Source organism: Oxyura jamaicensis, chromosome 3 (genome assembly GCF_011077185.1).
Source record: "Oxyura jamaicensis isolate SHBP4307 breed ruddy duck chromosome 3, BPBGC_Ojam_1.0, whole genome shotgun sequence".
In the NCBI taxonomy this organism is placed as follows: Eukaryota; Metazoa; Chordata; class Aves; order Anseriformes; family Anatidae; genus Oxyura; species Oxyura jamaicensis.
In genome coordinates this window covers 35,800,243-35,817,980 of record NC_048895.1, presented here as the reverse complement: position 1 = coordinate 35,817,980, position 17,738 = coordinate 35,800,243, and the positions used below count along the sequence as shown (strand labels likewise).

Below are 17,738 nucleotides of genomic sequence, written 5' to 3'. Positions count from 1 at the left end.
AAATTCAGCTGTCCTAATAAGTTCAGTGCCTCACCAAAATGGTTCACATTTCCTTCTTTCTGCCAGTGAGCACAAATGACCTAACTGGAGGATAGACGATGAACAGATTCAAGCATCAATCACAACAAAAGTCTAAGTGGATAATTATGTACTATGAATCGACTTCATCTCTGCGTAACAGTGAATTTATATATATATATATATATATATATATAAATATATTTTAAACATCTATCTTTGTTTGGAACAGAAACAACCTTTCACTAAGAAAGGTTCTTCACTGTGCTTTAGATGCTTCCCTGTGCTTTAGATGCAAGCCTTCTGGCCACCTGGTAGAACAATTCAAGATCCTCCTTAGAGCTACCTCCTAGTTACTCATTTTAAAAAAGGATGCAATTAAAGCAGACGTCCCTGGGTTTGGTTAAACATCTACCTAGTGTTTGTGATTCTTTGGCTCCTGTGTCCCACCCCACCCAGCATTCCTGCACTTGAAGGTACAGGCTATTTAGTCTCAGGACAGGTGAGCTCTCCCAGAGCAATCAGATTCAGCTCCTCAGAAAGTTCACATCACTCATCACACAAAAAGCAGACAGATGCTCCTTGTTAAGTGGCACAAAGGCTATGTAACTAAAGGATTTGCTTTTTTATAGTTATACAACTATATAATGCACATTGTGAAATGTATTATGACAAAGACAGGCATGATTTGCTTCACTATCAGCAAAAAAAGCACCTTTAGAGTGAAGAACAGAAGTTTTCTAAGTAGATTCTGCAGTTTAGGACAGATGTGAACAAGAAATATCAAATCCAACTGGAACTGCAGGGCGAATTTTGAGAGACAGGTGCAGAACACAATTATTCATATTGGACTCTACCCAGGACATCAGAGCTAATGATCCCCACAAAAAGTCCCACAGGACCTTTAATGACAAATGATCAAGACCTGGTTTTCACAACACATCATGAAACCAAGGCAAAAAAAAAAAAAAAAAAAAAAAAGGAAAACAAAATTTGTTAATGTTTTCATTCTGTTTTTCTAAGAAACGTTTTTTTCACTGTCAGAACCTTGGTATGGGAAAGAAAATACTATAAAAGGCTTGTGGAATGATTTCTAAATCAGGCATGGGGATTTAATTATGCAGCCCTGATACTGATACAAGTGAAGTAGCAAAAAATCTGCCCATACTACTTACTGCACACAAATTGTGTACATACTGCACAGAAACACTTTACTGCATACTGAAACTAGTTAAGCATAGGCAAAGTTGATTTCTGAATCATCTTAACACACAGCAAGCCAGTGAAACCATGTATGTGACAAAGCGTTGTATAATAAATCTGAACCAGCAAAAGTCACAATACACAGACACACCTCCTACTTAATCAGTGCTTCAGAGAACACAATAAACTTGAAGGAACTATGGAGTGGGTAGTAGAGCTTTATAAAGGGCTATATGCTACCAAACATTCCTCATTTGTTTGTTGTGTTTTTAATATATATAGTACACATTTTATCAGATATTGAATAAGTGTGTAAAACATCATATACACTGAATAAGAGCATATAGGTCACGCACACTGAAAATCAGCCAACAATATAAAGTAATACTGAAAAAGTAATATTGTAAAGGAGACATAGTGTAGTGACAATTTTTGTATATTTTGGACTTTAAAAACAAACAAAAAAGAGTATCAATTAGAATTATACCCATAATATTTATGATAGTGTTGAAACACAATCTTGTATTATACACATGCTTCCTAAGAAGTTGCTTGAGATCACAACCTGTATTTCTAGTTCATATGATTTCCTTCAATTAAATACTTTTTCCTTTATACTTAGACCTCTAATGAAAAAAACTTTTGTGACTTGCATATGCATTCTACCAATAACTAAGGAAAGTAAATCCCAAATTGTTATTTACATCACCTGTAAATTGTGCAGTAAAGAGGAAGCTTGCTGAAGATAGAGGCAACAAAAAGCACCACAGTGAATACAGGCTGTCACACCATGCTACATAATTCTTTTGGGATTTGCTTTTCGTTTTAAAAGCAAAACTATAGAGACATTATTTTCACTATAGCAAGGCAGCTGTGAAATCAGAAAAAGTGTTTAGCCAAAACCTTTACATAAGATTATGCCAGTGTCATAATCCATTTGTACTGTATTATGTGAAGTATCAGCTTTGGTTATCAAGGAATCACAAACACCTTGCACTTTGGAGTTAAGAAGATCACAAATTGTTATTAAAGCTCTTATAGTAAACCCAGATGAAACAGTAGATGTGGATCTCTCATTTGCTTCCTTGTAAAGTAACATTAGGGAACAGCTTATTTAGTAACAGTGAGAGAGCCCATCTGACCTGCATCACAGGCTGTAGCAGCATTTCTTTTAGAATGAGGACTGAAGAGAAGCTTCTGGACATTTTTACAGATTTTTGTACCATCTTTCCATTGCAGCTCACGCCTTCTCTCCAGGTATGTATCACACCATTCTCCTTGCCTCCAGCCAATTCAAAGGAAGTTGAGAGCACCTCCTCAGGTGTACTACTGAAACCTCAGTTTGTATGCAATTATGTTACACAAAAATCTTTGCCTGCAATACAGAAATTGTCATATAATTATTAGTATTTAATTTTTAAAGGGAACCTCTTCTCTCCACCCAAATTCCTCCTCTACTACTGCCCAACCAGCCATGGGCAAAACATAGCACCAAAACAAGGTTTTTTCTTTTGCTGGATCTCGGCTGTGTCATGAGGTGTAGAAGTCAGTAGTCATCTTTTAACTTGATTGGAACACCTGGAAATGCTGCTCTTAAATCAGATGCTTATCTAATTCCCAAAAAATGTATTACAGAATTTTAGAATATCCATGGCAGAAAATGGTGATTTTTTTTTCTTTTAATTGAAATGCAATCCCTTTTATCCTGATCAATTTGTTGCCTTAGGTCTTTTGTCCTTGCAGTTTGGGAGAAGGCAACAGAATGTCATGATCTAAAGAAATAAAACTTCTTAGTAGTTATTGCATTTTTTCAGTTTATGGCATTTATTTATTTCTATTTAACTATGTCAATATTTCAAGCTGTTTTAAATCCAAACCTCTGAATTACATTAAAAATTGAGATAATCAAAACATTCATTCTACCGTCTACAAAATCCCTTTAAACAAGACAGAAGATTGAACTAAGGATGTATTTCTTCCCCTGTAGGTCTTCAAATTTCTAGGTACTGCAATGTCTGGAAAAAGTGTTTTCTAGTTCAACAACAGCTTGGCTAAGAGATTGTAATGAACCTCCTTTCCTGTCCCTGAAACTTGTTAAACACAGCTATCTGCAAAATTTTATTTTATTTTTTAAATATATAATTTTATCTGCATAAGATATCTGCAATTTCATTTTTTCCTCCACTGAAGTCATGAGCAAGACAGTCACATCCCTTGTAAGTTTTAAATATCCTTCTTTTTTCTGGAACTTATTTTGAAGCTTTATACACTAACACATAAATATTGAAAAACTAAAACCTTATTATAAAAAATATATTATATGAAAATGTATGTAAAAAAACAGACATTTGGTAAATTTTAAAAACTGAACCAGCAGAATTTATGCTGTAAAATAAGGAGACATGCATGTTTTTTCCATTGATCTTTGAACAACCTATTCATCCCCACAGAGGTTTAAGCAGGTGCAGTTTTGTCTTTGATTCTGTTTTTCAAGCCATGTTCCATTATGCTACAGTAGCAGACCTTCAGAAGACAAGGTGCAATAAGATATGCTGGCCATTCAGTAAGACAGAATTTGGAACCATTTCCTGCAATATGGTTGGCAATTACTTACTTGACTGAAGATCTGAAAAAGAGTAGAGTCTCTCAGAAATGCATACTGATTGTCTAAGCTGTAGAGAAAAACAGATAATTAACACTTAGCATGTTTTATCTTGAAAACATTCTACAAAATTGATTATTCAATGTGATATGCCTGTAAGATAATTAGATAAGGGTAGCAGCATCAACATAAATCTGGTCAATCCATACTTTCTGTAAACTATCATAAAAATACTTAGTTTTTTTTTGGTGTTACGACACTTTCTACTAATATATTTTCTTGACTTTGGCAGCTTACCCCTAGTAATTTACTTCAGCCTTTCACACTATAATTGAAAGCAATTTATGAGGTTAGCAGTCTCAGATTTCATGAGACTATAATTAATGCATAGCATAGCTAGGTACATATTTGCCCTTTAAAAAGCATGCACACACTTTTCCCAACAACGTACAAATGAAGATATTAAAATCACATGTTATCATCCCAGACCACAACAAATGTACACATTTTTATTCAAGGACAGCACCATGGCAGGGTCAGAAAAAAGGAAAAAAAAAAGGAAAAAAAAAAAAGGAAAAAAAAAAAAAGTGGTAAGTCCTTTCTGATTTACCATCCCAGTCATAAGCCTATTGACCTAACTGAAACTTTAGTCCACATAAATTAATCAAACTGTTGGAATGTCAAACATCCAGGGCTTCCAAGGAAGTATAGAGAAAAAGAAATCTAATTATGACTAAGAGAACTCAACATTAAAAGGATGGGATTGTGCCCCTGAAGAAAGGGCTAGCTAACTGTGTGTCTATCCTTACTACCCATACAGGAGGAAAAAAAAAAAAAAGAAGAGTTCCCACTGAAGTTAGTGGAAGCACCAATAACTTCAACAGTATCAACCAAAAAACAGCGTGTCCTTCTCTGCTTTCTTTCTAGGCAGAAATAAGTTTAGGATGCTACCACACTCACAGGAAGAAAACTTCACAAACAGACCTCTTAAAGTGAATTATGTCCATTTTAGTATCTCTTGATCCTTTCAGCATTTCTGCATGTTAATCAGTAATCTTGTAATGCAATATGCAGTCCAATTTTGTTCAGCAATCCTAGTCACTTTGGCTATCTAACTCTTAATTACATTTAAAATGCAACATGAACAAAAGTATTTATCTGAAACTGTTACACTGAATACATCTAAAAGAATGTCACTTACTAGTTTAAAAACAATCCTGCCAGCAAGTCTGACGGAGTCTGGAGGAAAATTAGGCTTGATGCTCTTAAGACATTTGCATTCTTGCTTGTGGTCCAGCCAAGCTTCTTTCTATTTTTTTTTTAAGGAAGAGAAAGAAAAAAACATGTTATTTTCCAAAACTTATATCCTGTTTTATGTACTTCTATATATACACACACAAACTTATACAGGCACAGCAAGAATCATGCTCAGCCTGGCCTCTGGACGGACCAGGGACACAGAACCAGAACAACATCAGGGCCATTGGGCCAGCGCAGGAACCCCCCTCAACTCCCATGGGCAGGAAGGAGGCAGCCCTTCCTCAGGTACTGACACCCAATGAATTAGCAGCCACTACCACAGGCAACTTCTCACACTGACTGCCAAAAAAACAGCAGCACACATGCTCTACCAAGACAGCCTAAGACTGCAGCTATCACTCAAGTGTTGTGGAAAAGCACAGGGTGGATTATCTATTCAAAACACCCTCATCAAGCCATTCGTTTCTCTAACATAAGATTGTATACTACAGAGTCTGGAGCTACAGTAGTGCAGGTTACACAAGAGGATCACCATTTCGCTGCCCCAGAATTTTACTTTACCTTCCACAAAAACAGAAGTAAAAGCAAAAATATTCTCAAGTTCCCCATTCAGTTCTTGGTCTATGCATACCTTACTTCGTTGCCTGCTACTCTTCAACATGGTTCTTACCATGGTTCTTCAAACACTGTCTTCTTTAACGCACAAAAAGGAGGGTACTGAGAGAACTGGGGGTACTGAGAGAACTGGCGGAGGAGCTGGCCAAGCCGCTTTCCATCATTTATCAGCAGTCCTGGATATCGGGGAAAGTCCCACTCAACTGGCGGCTAGCAAATGTGATGCCCATCTACAAGAAGGGCCGGAGGGTAGGCCCAGGAAACTATAGGCCTGTTAGTTTGACCTCAGTGCCAGGGAAGCTCATGGAGCAGATTATCTTGGGTGTCATCACGCGGTACTTGCAGGGCAAGCAGGCGATCAGGCCCAGTCAGCATGGGTTTATCAAAGGCAGGTCCTGCTTGACAAACCTGATCTTCTATGACAAAGTGACACGCTTAGTGGATGAGGGAAAGGCTGTGGATGTGGTCTACCTTGACTTCAGTAAGGCTTTTGATACTGTTTGCCACAGCATTCTCCTCAAGAAACTGGCTGCTCTTGGCTTGGACTGGCGCACACGTTGTTGGGTTAAGAGCTGGCTGGGTAGCCGGGCCCAAAGAGTCATGGTGAATGGAGTCAAATCCAGTTGGAGGCCAGTCACTAGTGGCGTCCCCCAGGGCTCGGTGCTGGGGCCGGTCCTCTTTAACATCTTCATCGATGATCTGGACGAGGGGATCGAGTGCACCCTCAGCAAGTTTGCAGATGACACCAAGTTAGGTGCGTGTGTTGATCTGCTCGAGGGTAGGAAGGCTCTGCAGGAGGATCTGGAGAGGCTGGACCGATGGGCCGAGGCCAACGGTATGAAGTTCAACAAGGCCAAGTGCCGGGTCCTGCACCTGGGGCACAACAACCCCAAACAGCGCTACAGGCTGGGAGATGTGTGGTTAGAAAGCTGCCTGGCAGAGAAGGACCTGGGAGTACTGGTGGAGAGTCAGCTGAATATGAACCAGCAGTGTGCTCAGGTGGCCAAGAAGGCCAACAGCATCCTGGCCTGTATAAGAAACAGTGGGGCCAACAGGGCTAGGTAAGTGATTGTCCCCCTGTACTCGGCTCTAGTGATACCATAACTCAAGTACTGCATTCAGTTTTGGGCCCCTCGCTACAAGAAGGACATGGAGGTGCTCCAGCAAGTCCAGAGAAGGGCAACGAGGCTGGTGAGGGGTCTGGAGAACAAGTCTTACAAGGAGCGGCTGAGGGAGCTGGGATTGATCAGCCTGGAAAAGAGGAGGCTCCTTATCTCACTCCACAAATACCTTAAAGGAGGCTGTAGCGAGGTGGGGGTTGGTCTATTCTCGCACATGCCCAGCAATAGGATGAGGGGGAATGGGCTAAAGTGAGGCCAGGGGAGCTTTAGGGTGGACATGAGGAAGAACTTTGAGGAAGAACTTCTTTACCAAAAAGGTGGTTAGGCATTAGAATGGGCTGCCCAGGGAAGTGTTCGAGTCACCATCCCCAAAGGTCTTTAAAAGACATTTAGATGTAGAGCTTAGTGATATGGATGTGTTAGGACAGAGGTTGGATGAGGTGATCTTGGACATCTCTTCCCACCTAGATGATTCTGTATGTGAAAATGGTATTAAAACTGCACAGAAACCTAGAAGAGATACCTTCATTTTTGGTTCCATGCTCCTAATATACAGTTTTCTTTACCTTTATGCAACATGCTCATTTGTGCAATTATAGCATCAGCAGCTTAAATTGATATCCCCATTCAAGCTGAGTTTTTAATTCGGTAAGAAAATGGGCTCAGAGACCAGGAAGGGTTGCCGTAACCAAAATTGAAGGAACCAGAGTATTATAGCTGCATGTACTACTTGGGCCTGAAATTTTTATTTCATGGACTACTTTTATCAGAATGGCTTACAATGAGTAACATTGTCTTAGCAGAGCAGAGAAGGAATGACAAGGTTAGGGAGGGAAACCTGCTATATATTGAAATGTCTTTTTTTTCCTCCCCTCAAGTCTGTGCAGAAGAGCAACAAGGAGTTTCCAGCAAAAAGAAACTCACGCCAGAAGACAGAGTCAATGTCTGATCACCATTTTATTTTCTGCCTTCTGTCTTTCCAAGCTCAAAATTCTGTTTATACTTTACAAAATCTCCAAGTCCATCTCAGGTAAAGACTTAATGTGTTAATATTTAATACATATATTTGCAGTATAGGTTTGAAGACACTGAGCTGTTTTTTAATACTTTTTAAAAGCAAATTGAAAAAATAGGACACAGCAAACAATTGTTAAGGTGACAATAACTCTGAATAACTGAAAGCTTCTGAAGGTGACATTTTCTCAGACATGCATTAAGAAAAAAACTCAGAATACCAGTTTCTGTAAGGTAAGTGCCACATGGAAAACGATAAAATATCTACTACAAAGCAATTATACATTCAGCAATAAAAAAGGGAACAACAGTGAAATGTGCAAGTCCACATCATACCTGTAGACATTGACATTGTAGTTACAAAGACAAAGCTATCATGCATTTTAAAGCTGTATTTAAGCAGGGTAATTGTTTCAGGCTTCAGCACCAGTAGCTTTGCACCAGGCTTCAGCACCAGTAGCTTTGTTCTTTCATTGTGGGTTTTCCCTCCACCTTTGGCTTACACATAGTAAATAAATTGTAATATTTATTTCCTTCACATACATAGGAGATTTGTGATTTTGTTTCCTTTACCCATAACTCTACATGGGGGGAAAAAATGACACCAAAAAGGCATTAATCCAAATACAGTTCGTGCTACACACTGTCTGACAAATAAAAGCTAACTATCTACTGGTGATTAGAATTAGTCTTGTCTAGAAGAAATAAGGTCATGCTTGTAAATGTCCAGACGTCATTCTCTGTAATATAATTATATTGGCATTTTTATACCACTTAAACTAAAATTGTTCTTTGGAACAAGCCTGTCTTTTTTTTTTTCTTACACAAATGCTGCACAGAATTTCAAGTATGCTAAAGGTGACATCAAAATGATTAATAGCTTACCCAACCAATAAAGCCCTAATGAGACAAAATATGCAGCACCACACAGCATAATATGCCACGTTTCTTGGAGACACATTTCCCTATGAGAACAATGGTTAGACCAGATGCTTTCTTCTGAGCAGTGCTTGGCTGGAACTGATGCCAAGAAGGAATCAGACTCCTCTGCAGGAAGCCTGCTGGAACAGGGACTGCTACTTGCTTCTTCCCTGCTGACAGGTGAGGGGATGAAGCTCCAAATGCATCAAGTGTAATGAGATACAGCGCTATTCCTTCTCACTACCAACACAACAAGGATACAAGTTACAGAACTATATTGACTATAAAAAACAGTGATCCTGGAGAGACTTACTTTTAAAGCCAGTGTCTAACGATACTGCTGGATTTATGTTAGTCCCACAGTTCTCCATGGGAGGTTTTCTGAACTCTGCGTGTCCTGGACTTCAGGCAGGTTTTTTATATCCCCAAACCAGCATGAAGTGCAAATACCACCCTGCAAAGGTATGGCCACCTGGTCTGGTCCTGCTCACTCCCTGCCAGGGAAGTCCTTCCAGTTTTTCCAACACTTCCCCCCCCCCCCCCATCAAAAACAAACACACCCAGAAAGAAGCAAAGCAAACTGCAGGACAGTACAGGGCAGTACCTGGCCCTCCTTCCACAGACTTCATTGCATTTAGAAACTAAAAAAGAAAATCCCTCCTAGGTCAGTGGCTCTCATTCAAGCCCAGTGTATCCCATCTGCAATTTCTCAGCCTTTACTCAACTGAAAAGGGACGAGAGCCCAAACTGCTCAGAAAATACTGCAGTGTAGAGCTCTTTAGTGGTGGCAGATTGAGAGCCTGCCTCGCCAAACCACCAACTTGCAAACGCCAGCAAACCACCGTGTTTCACTTAATCCAGCCCCAGCATCACCTCCTGCTGGCTCAGGGCACTGGCACTGACCACCTCCATCTGCCTGCAAGATCTTGCTTATCTTTTAGCTGACCTGTTTTGCCTTGACAGAGATGCGTGTCTGTTCTTGTACTGAGATATTTTATCCTCACCTCCAAATAGTCCCTAATCCTATGAAAGAAAGGCTCTAAGCCAATATTTACAAAATTAAGGTTTCCCTCATCTCCTCTACAGCACCAAAAAAAGTTGAACATCGCCTGCAAATTAATGCACTCATGGAAAGCAATTAAAGACTACAGCACATCCAAAAAAAATTAAGTTGAATATTTTCACATTGGGAGGTAACGGTTAATTAGAAGTGTCAGAATTTGTAATTTCTGAATGATGAATTTTTAAAAAGTGTCTTATTATTGAAATAACTTCATAAAAAATATTCCATGATGGCATATTCTGAATTCTTCCTGAAGTGACTCCCCAACTTGTTGAGGATTATCATCTACATCACTGGTCCCCAGTCTATGGGACACACCAAATTAATAAACACTGCATGAGGAGATCACAACAGTGATTATGAGGTAGAGCAGATGTGGTAACTTTGTATGTTTGGAGGGACACAAAACATACATAACAGTACTAGAAAACAGCACTAAAAAATTAGAGGAAATAGGTATCAGAAGGTGGGAAAGGTGCTGCCGCAGAGAAGTGTCAAGGGTCACAAGTCAATGAGGTCCAACTGAAAAAAAAAACATTTAAAATTAATAGACCTACATACAAGTGATTCTGAAATGAAAACTCTGTAACAGGTCAGCCTAAAGGATCTGATGTTCACTTCAGTCCCACATTTTTGATTTTTGTTTTATTTAAGTTAAAGTAAAACCAAGTAGGTTCAAACTGGCCTAAAAAGAGATAACAGGGATTCCTTAAATTTGGCACAATACACTCAAAATATTCATTTTCAACATAAGACTTCTGCAAACCTGAACTCCAATTCCCATATAGTTTTCTTCATGACTCCTTGTTGTACCCACACACCTCCTTGCAGGATAACGCATTGCAAGGTAAGTGAAGCATCTTTCAAAAGTAACTTTCTTCCTCTACATGGTAGGGCAAAGACACTTTCTTAACCATTTGATATTTTAAGCAAGTAAAGGTTTCTACCAGAAATCTTTAAAAGAGCTTTAAAATGTCTAATTTTGGTACATCCTAACATTGAAATCCCCTGCTGAATGTAGTCGCTTCCTTCAAAGTCTACCTTTATCATAAACCTAGTTCAGCTGCTCATATTAATTTTTCTTTTTTGAAAGTCAGTTTGCTTTCTGCTTTAACTTACTGTATGTAACCAGAAAACTCCCAAAATAAAATCATTCAACTAAGCGTAAATTGTACAATATGCATTTCTAAGTTGGTCTGTATTTAGAAAAATAAAATTGTCCTGTTTTGCCAATGTTCTTTTTAAATCTGCAAACTGCAATTTGATTTAATACCCTGCTGTTTATTTTGCTCAGCAATTAGTTCAATTACAAATGCACTTATTAAGGAATTGCACTAAATCTACAGAGGCTAAGTAGAGTACAAAAGCTTTGGCTTGGCTAAGGAAAGATTTGCTAAGGGCTGCTATAAAAACAGAGCTGCAGAGCAGTTTAGATAGCTTTTCAAAAGAAATATGAAATAGTGGACAGTATTCAAGAGAAAATGGATCTGATTGGTCTGAGTTTTATTCAGATCATTTGCCCTGAGCTGCCAGTCCCAATAAATTCCCTGTTTTGTCTAGAAAAAAAACCATTTCAGTTATTCTCAATTGCCACCTAATATCAGAAAGCACTATATAATATTAATTCAATATTAATTTATTGATATTAATAGCACAAGATACTACATAACAGTAAACACACAACATGTTAAGTGCAGATGACTTACAGTAGCTCTAGCCTGTCTCACTGAAATCAACACCTACAGTTGTGGAGGTAGAGAAACTTGAGCTGGCTTCAAGCACAAGACCCCTAGAGCAGAAAGCCAAAAGCAAAGATGCCCCAGATGACTTTAGATGATCCAGTGCAAATCTTTGAAGGATGTTCACATAATTATTTGTGCAAAGGAAGCCCTATTTCCTAGTTTTATTGTTATTACAACTTAGGCTAGAAGAGGCTACTGCATTACACCTTGCAGGTTTGCTCATGCTGGTCAGTGCCAGCACAGGGAGTGCCGCATGCTGTCTCATTTCACATTAGACTTGCCAACAGAAGATTTCCCAAATACTCTCCTGACACATACTTGATTTGAACTTACCTTAAAAATAACTCTGGTCTTTTATATTCTTCAGTCATATTTTTCTGTAATAAATCTACTTGTGGCACTATTATTGATGCTACAGTAAGCACCTAATGTACATTGCACGCATTTGCTGTACAATGAATCAAGATGACTTATCTTCCTCCTTTCTCCCTCCATATGTTTTAATACCAAAAAGGGGGGGTTTCTGGCCTGTTGAGAACATTGCAGATCATAGTAAGGCAGAACTGTTTCTGAAGCACGTAAGATGTGAAAGGATCATTTGAAGGTCAATGACGGAAGTTAAATTACTATACCTTTGATAGAGTATCACTACTATTTCATTTTGACTATTAGTTGTCTTTCTTCACTTTTCTCTATTTAGGAAAAACAAACAAATTACCATGCAATGCTAAGAGAAATCATGTAAAAACCTCAAGGGTTCAATAAGGCAAACCATATGGTTTGAATCTCAGATGCTGGTTCTATAACATATCACACCTTACACAATCACCTACCCTTGCATGACCATTTGATACCATGTCTCACCAATTTCTGTGCACAAGCTCCAGTGACAAAACATACCAAATAGAAAAGCTAAAGTTTTACGGATGAACACCATTAAGAACTGTTTCATAGGATAAAATCCTTGGATAATTACAATTGGAAGGGATCTCTGGAGATTTCTAGTGACAAAACAGGGTCAATTCCAGGGTCAGACCCAGCTCAGAGCTTTGTCCAGCCAGGTCTTGAAACCCTCTAAACATACAGATGGCACAACTACCCTAGCTAGCCTGTTCCACTTCTTGGCTGTCCTCAAGGTAAAGCTTTTCCTTCTATTGCACCTGAAGCACTCTTTCTTCAACTTATTTCCATTGTCCCTTGTCATCCCACCATCCATCGCTGTGAAAAGCCTGGCTCCATCTTCGTGATACCCCCCTCAGAGCTACAGTTTTGCCCAAAGCTCTCTTCTCTGCAAATTAACATCTTTCTTCCTCTTTAAAAAAAAAAAAAAAAAAAAAGCATATATACTTTTCCATGATAAAAGTTATCCTTGAAATACAAATGGTTTCACTGCAAAACTGGCTTAGAAACTTCAGAGACCAGAAGCCTTCCTCCCCCTCTAACCAAGCACCACACATTTCATCTTGGTTCTTTCTGTCTCTCTGATTACAATCTTATATTTTTAACTATGAGAATATTCAAAATAAAACAAGACAACATGTTTACAGTCTCCATCTGTAACTACAAACAAAAAAAATGTGGAGGTGTGACAGTGTGGAAAATGTATGGAGACCCTGTAAATTAGGTATTCAAATGCTTGTTTTTCTTCAGTACTTTATAGCTGTAATTTTTCATCTTACCTGACAAGATTTACCACAGTATTTAGCAACCTTGCACTGAGAGCATCTGTGCAGATGTTCATTCCTGTTTGAAAGAAAAAAAGTCAGTTATAAATACAAATAGTTTTATATTTATTCTTCTTACATAACTAACTAACAGCTTTCAAATATTCCAAGGCAAGAAAAGTATCTGGAATAAAAGGGGAAAAAATAAAACAGTAGTCTAAAAGGCATCGTAGCATGAGAAGAAATGGCATACTTAAATACAAAGTTATTTGCACAATAGGACTCGGGGCCACTTTGGATCCACAGCAGAGATACCAAACATGCCTTTTTTGTGCCATACAGCTACAATCCCGAGGAGTTTGATTTTGTAGATATATAACTAGACATTATAACTGGAGCTGAGCATAACAGGTAGAAAATATATTTACTAATGGTCTTGGGTCTTGCAGCGAGTGCCATCGTCTTAAACAAGACCTTGCTGTGAAGCTGCAGTTATGACATCAGATTATTACTTCATTGAGGCTGAGGTTGACTTGTCAGCAGAAATTTCTGTCTTAAGAAAATATTTCTGGTTCAATAGAAAAAAATACTAATTTCAGACCAGTATAAACAAGACAGATTTTGATGCTCCCATCCCCTCAATTTCCTGTAGAAAATTGAATGTACAGATCATTAAAATCAAGTAACAATTTTTTAATATCTACTGTATGAAAATCACTATTTTGTTGCACAAGATTCTGTACGTATTCCTGTTATCTACCAGGTTAAATGTAATTTAGAAATATTTCATATATAAGCATATGTTTGCTATTGCCTCCCTTACCTTCCTACCTGATAAGTGAGTCCTGGAGACTGGAAAAAAAAAAAAAAAAAAAAAAAAAAACAAGCAACTCTGAGATTCCCGTAAACTGAATCTAAAGCTTTGCGCATGCATAATAGGCTTTTGATTTTAAGGTACAATCCATGAGGACAATTCAGAGATAGAAACAAGTCTGAAATCTTCATTTTGCCAGCCAGGGAGAGCTGCTTCATTTTCAAGGTTGAGCAATGACACCTTTTAGCCAGCCTATGACAGAAGACTGTATATCCCATTCCAGATTAGTAGTGCACATCAGAGTTATTTGGGGAAAAACACACTGCAGTAGAAAAATTACTGTAGACAACAAAAAATGAACAGAAATGTTGTTTGGAACTGCTCATTGATTTGGATATCAGAGGCACTCCAGGTATAAATAAATGCTCACAGATGAGACACACAACTTAATTCCCACCACGACAGGTTTTGACACACGTTTTTAATACTAAGCAGAATATTTCATCAGGGACAAAAAGAAGCATTAAGATACCACTTGCATATTCTTTCTGGATGTTTTTCAATTAACAGTGTAGACACACACTTTTCTGAAGCTAGACCTTTTAAATTACTGAAAAATAACGCTACAAGAATTTTAACTTGCTTTGTTACCTTTTGAGTCTGCCAGTCAACTTTTCAAATCAGATTTGTCATTGGCAATGCTATCACTAAAAACATCTGCCTACCAACCAAGATTAAAAGTGAAAACACCTAGAGCTAGAGGTCTGATGTTTAGCTGTCCATCTGCATGGCCATAACCTTCAAGACTGCCACTGTGCACGTCGCCTCTGCTTTTCTCTATAGTTCTACTTCACATAGCTTTACAGAATCACAGAAAGGCACGAAGGATCTTCCAACCCCTTTTTCTTGATACCTTCTTTATACTCAATATTTTACACCTATGCTAGCAGACTCCATCAAACTTCAATTGTCGCTGTTTGCTGCAGAATGACTGAGCAAAACATTCAAGGCAGACTGCTTTTATTCTAAATACTATCCATCTAAACACAAGTTAGGTGTTAGCTAACACAGCACTGCCAATTTCAGTCACATACACACTGAAGTACCAAACTGGCAGAACATCAACCAGTACAACACGGATTTCCAGAGCAGCGTAATTCTAAGTTTCTGCAGCCAGAACTTGAATGAATGAACGTCCATAAGCACTGGACAACTCTCCCCTACTGATTTCACATCCTCCCATCAGGAGACCAGATCTGACAACATTAATAAGCTGCAAACAGGCCTTACCTTGGTATACTCTAAGAGATGCCAGGATTTACTGGAATCATTAATGTGAAGTCACAAACATTTATTCTTTGTCAAACAATTAGTGGACCTTGTTGCCGCAAAGTACTGAACTCCTTCAGCACCTGCTGGAGTTTCAGTACTTTACAGGATTAGATCCTTCATATCCTTTGTCCCAGAGGAGTTAACAATGCTGCAGTAACAAATAAATATGCACAAAAATCTAGGGACCAACACTCAAAACTTGGGAGTTTTGCCAGACTGACGCTACCAGTCAGAGTATTTGAATAAGGTGGCTCCCTGCTGGCAGTACATAACAGATGAACAATCCATGCATCTTTTGGTGTTTCTCTGAAGTAGAGGTAGGATGGCACTTAGAGACTTGGATGCTGCAACTACTGATGGAATTGTTGCTCCCCACCACCCCCAGTCCTGTTCTCCCTTGTGGACTACAAGAAAGATCTTAGAGCATCCATGAGCCTTGCAACATGACATTTTAAATGAAGAAGAGCATGATCTAACACATTTAACCTGAATTTGAGAATAAAATTCATGTATACATGGTTTCTATGTCCTAGAACACTTTAAAAAACAGGATAATTTGCCTAGTTTATTCCTGTAGTTCTCAATAATTTAGAATCATAGAATCATTAAGGTTAGAAAAGACCTTAAAGATCATCTGGTTAAACCGTCCCCCTACCACCAATATCACCCACTGATCCATGCCCCTAAGCATGAGGTCCAACCTTTCCTTAAAAACCCCAGAGACGCTGATGCCACCACCTCCCTGGGCAACCCATTCCTGTGCCCGACTGCTCATTCTGAAAAAAAAAAAATGTCTCCTTATTTCCAACCTAAATCTGTTACAGACTTTATTGAAACAAAGTCACTGTCAAATACAGCTGCACATTTCCCATCACTTGGGAATATCACCCGGAGATAGCCTCAGGTTACCTCCAGGGTATGGATGGCATCTCATCTGATACGATCCACCTGAGCCACAGATGGCAGAGGCCCTACTAGTGCCACACCTCGCCCTTCTGGAAACATCAAATGAGCAGTTAATCAAAGCACTCCAATAACAACCCGGCCCCAGTGAATGGGAGTATTTTTGTTTGCTAGGGAAGAGCCTAATATAATTAAAAAAACACTGAAACCCAACCAAACACAATTAGGCTACTTAATTTATAATGAAAATGCATCCGCACTTCTCTGGTGATTGCAGGCACTTGACTTTCAGCCCCCGCTCACCAGACAAGTGTTACATCTAACACAACATTTGATTACCAGGCTACTCTCACCACTCCTTGCTGTACAATTTATTCACACTTCTGATGCTGCCACAGCTTGCAGGACAAAAGGGCAATCTCATGCAAATTCCCTACTGCATTTTTGTTGTTGATACTTTTTTCCAGTTAATAATCTTGCTCTACAACACATTATAAAGAGATACTCTTTCAGATGCATGTCATGTAGAGCTAACTTCCTGAACAAATTATTGGACCTCTGATTCCATCGAACAGATCAAGTGCATGATGCCTACTTGGATTTTCTAAGTGCATGCATTGCAGACCCATCACAAAGTGAAAGCAATCAATACCCACAATAAACAAGCACATCATTCATCATCATATTAGAGCATATGCTAAAAATATGCTAATAACAAACAGCATTTTTAACTTGGTAGATCTGGGAGCAGCAGGGTTACACGTGATGCAGTTACCACTTTCCTTCCTCCCCTCTCTCCCAGCAGACAGGTAACACCGTGGTACAACACGGCTGATCATCTGCATGGGCACCGGTGGAGGCATCTCCAGCACACCAAAACCAGTAACATGGCTCTGGTGACAAGGACAAAGGGTGCTGGGGGAAGGCCTGGGCAGGGAAATAACAATTCCACGGCCTGCCAAGCTTACAGCACACCCCAAATCCAAGCCCTTAGCAAGCAATAAGGGCAGTGACCCAAGCCCAGGGCACCACCTTCATATGGCTTCCCCTTCCCTCCATGGCATCAGGCCTATTCTGCCAGAGACACACTGGTGGATGAGAAGCCACCAGTTCACCTCCTCTGTGGTCCCTACTTATGAGGCTGCTGAGGTTTCATCCCACCTCTGGAGCCTACATGCATATTATGAGCAGGAATTCTTTGAAATCCATGCCCTACAAGTCACACAAAAATGCCACAAAATGCCCCACTTGCACACTTTATTAAGAAAGCATACAAATTAATTTTAACGTAAGAGCAGCACTAGGGAGAAGTAGCTTTTCAAGGGGTAGTGAGAATGACCTATGTTTAAAATATAGTAACCACAGCTAACCATCAGACATCTCTTCAAGTGAAATCTAAGAGAGACCTTTCACATACAAAAAAAAACACTTATTTCCAAGTACAATCATCTACTTTACACCTGAAC

At 39.1% G+C, this 17,738-nt stretch overlaps 1 protein-coding gene across 2 annotated transcripts in view; it reads right to left on the bottom strand.

Moving 5' to 3' along the window:
* The window catches only part of SMYD3 (SET and MYND domain containing 3), a 372,579-nt gene that overhangs the window by 330,319 nt on the left and 24,522 nt on the right, over positions 1–17,738 (bottom strand). For both annotated transcript variants that reach the window (XM_035321618.1, XM_035321619.1), the window contains exons 2-4: positions 13,239–13,302; positions 5,025–5,132; positions 3,836–3,893 (exon numbers count right to left, since the gene is read on the bottom strand). In XM_035321618.1, coding sequence (XP_035177509.1) covers positions 3,836–3,893; positions 5,025–5,132; positions 13,239–13,302 — 230 coding nt within the window. The remainder of the gene's footprint in view (positions 1–3,835; positions 3,894–5,024; positions 5,133–13,238; positions 13,303–17,738) is intronic.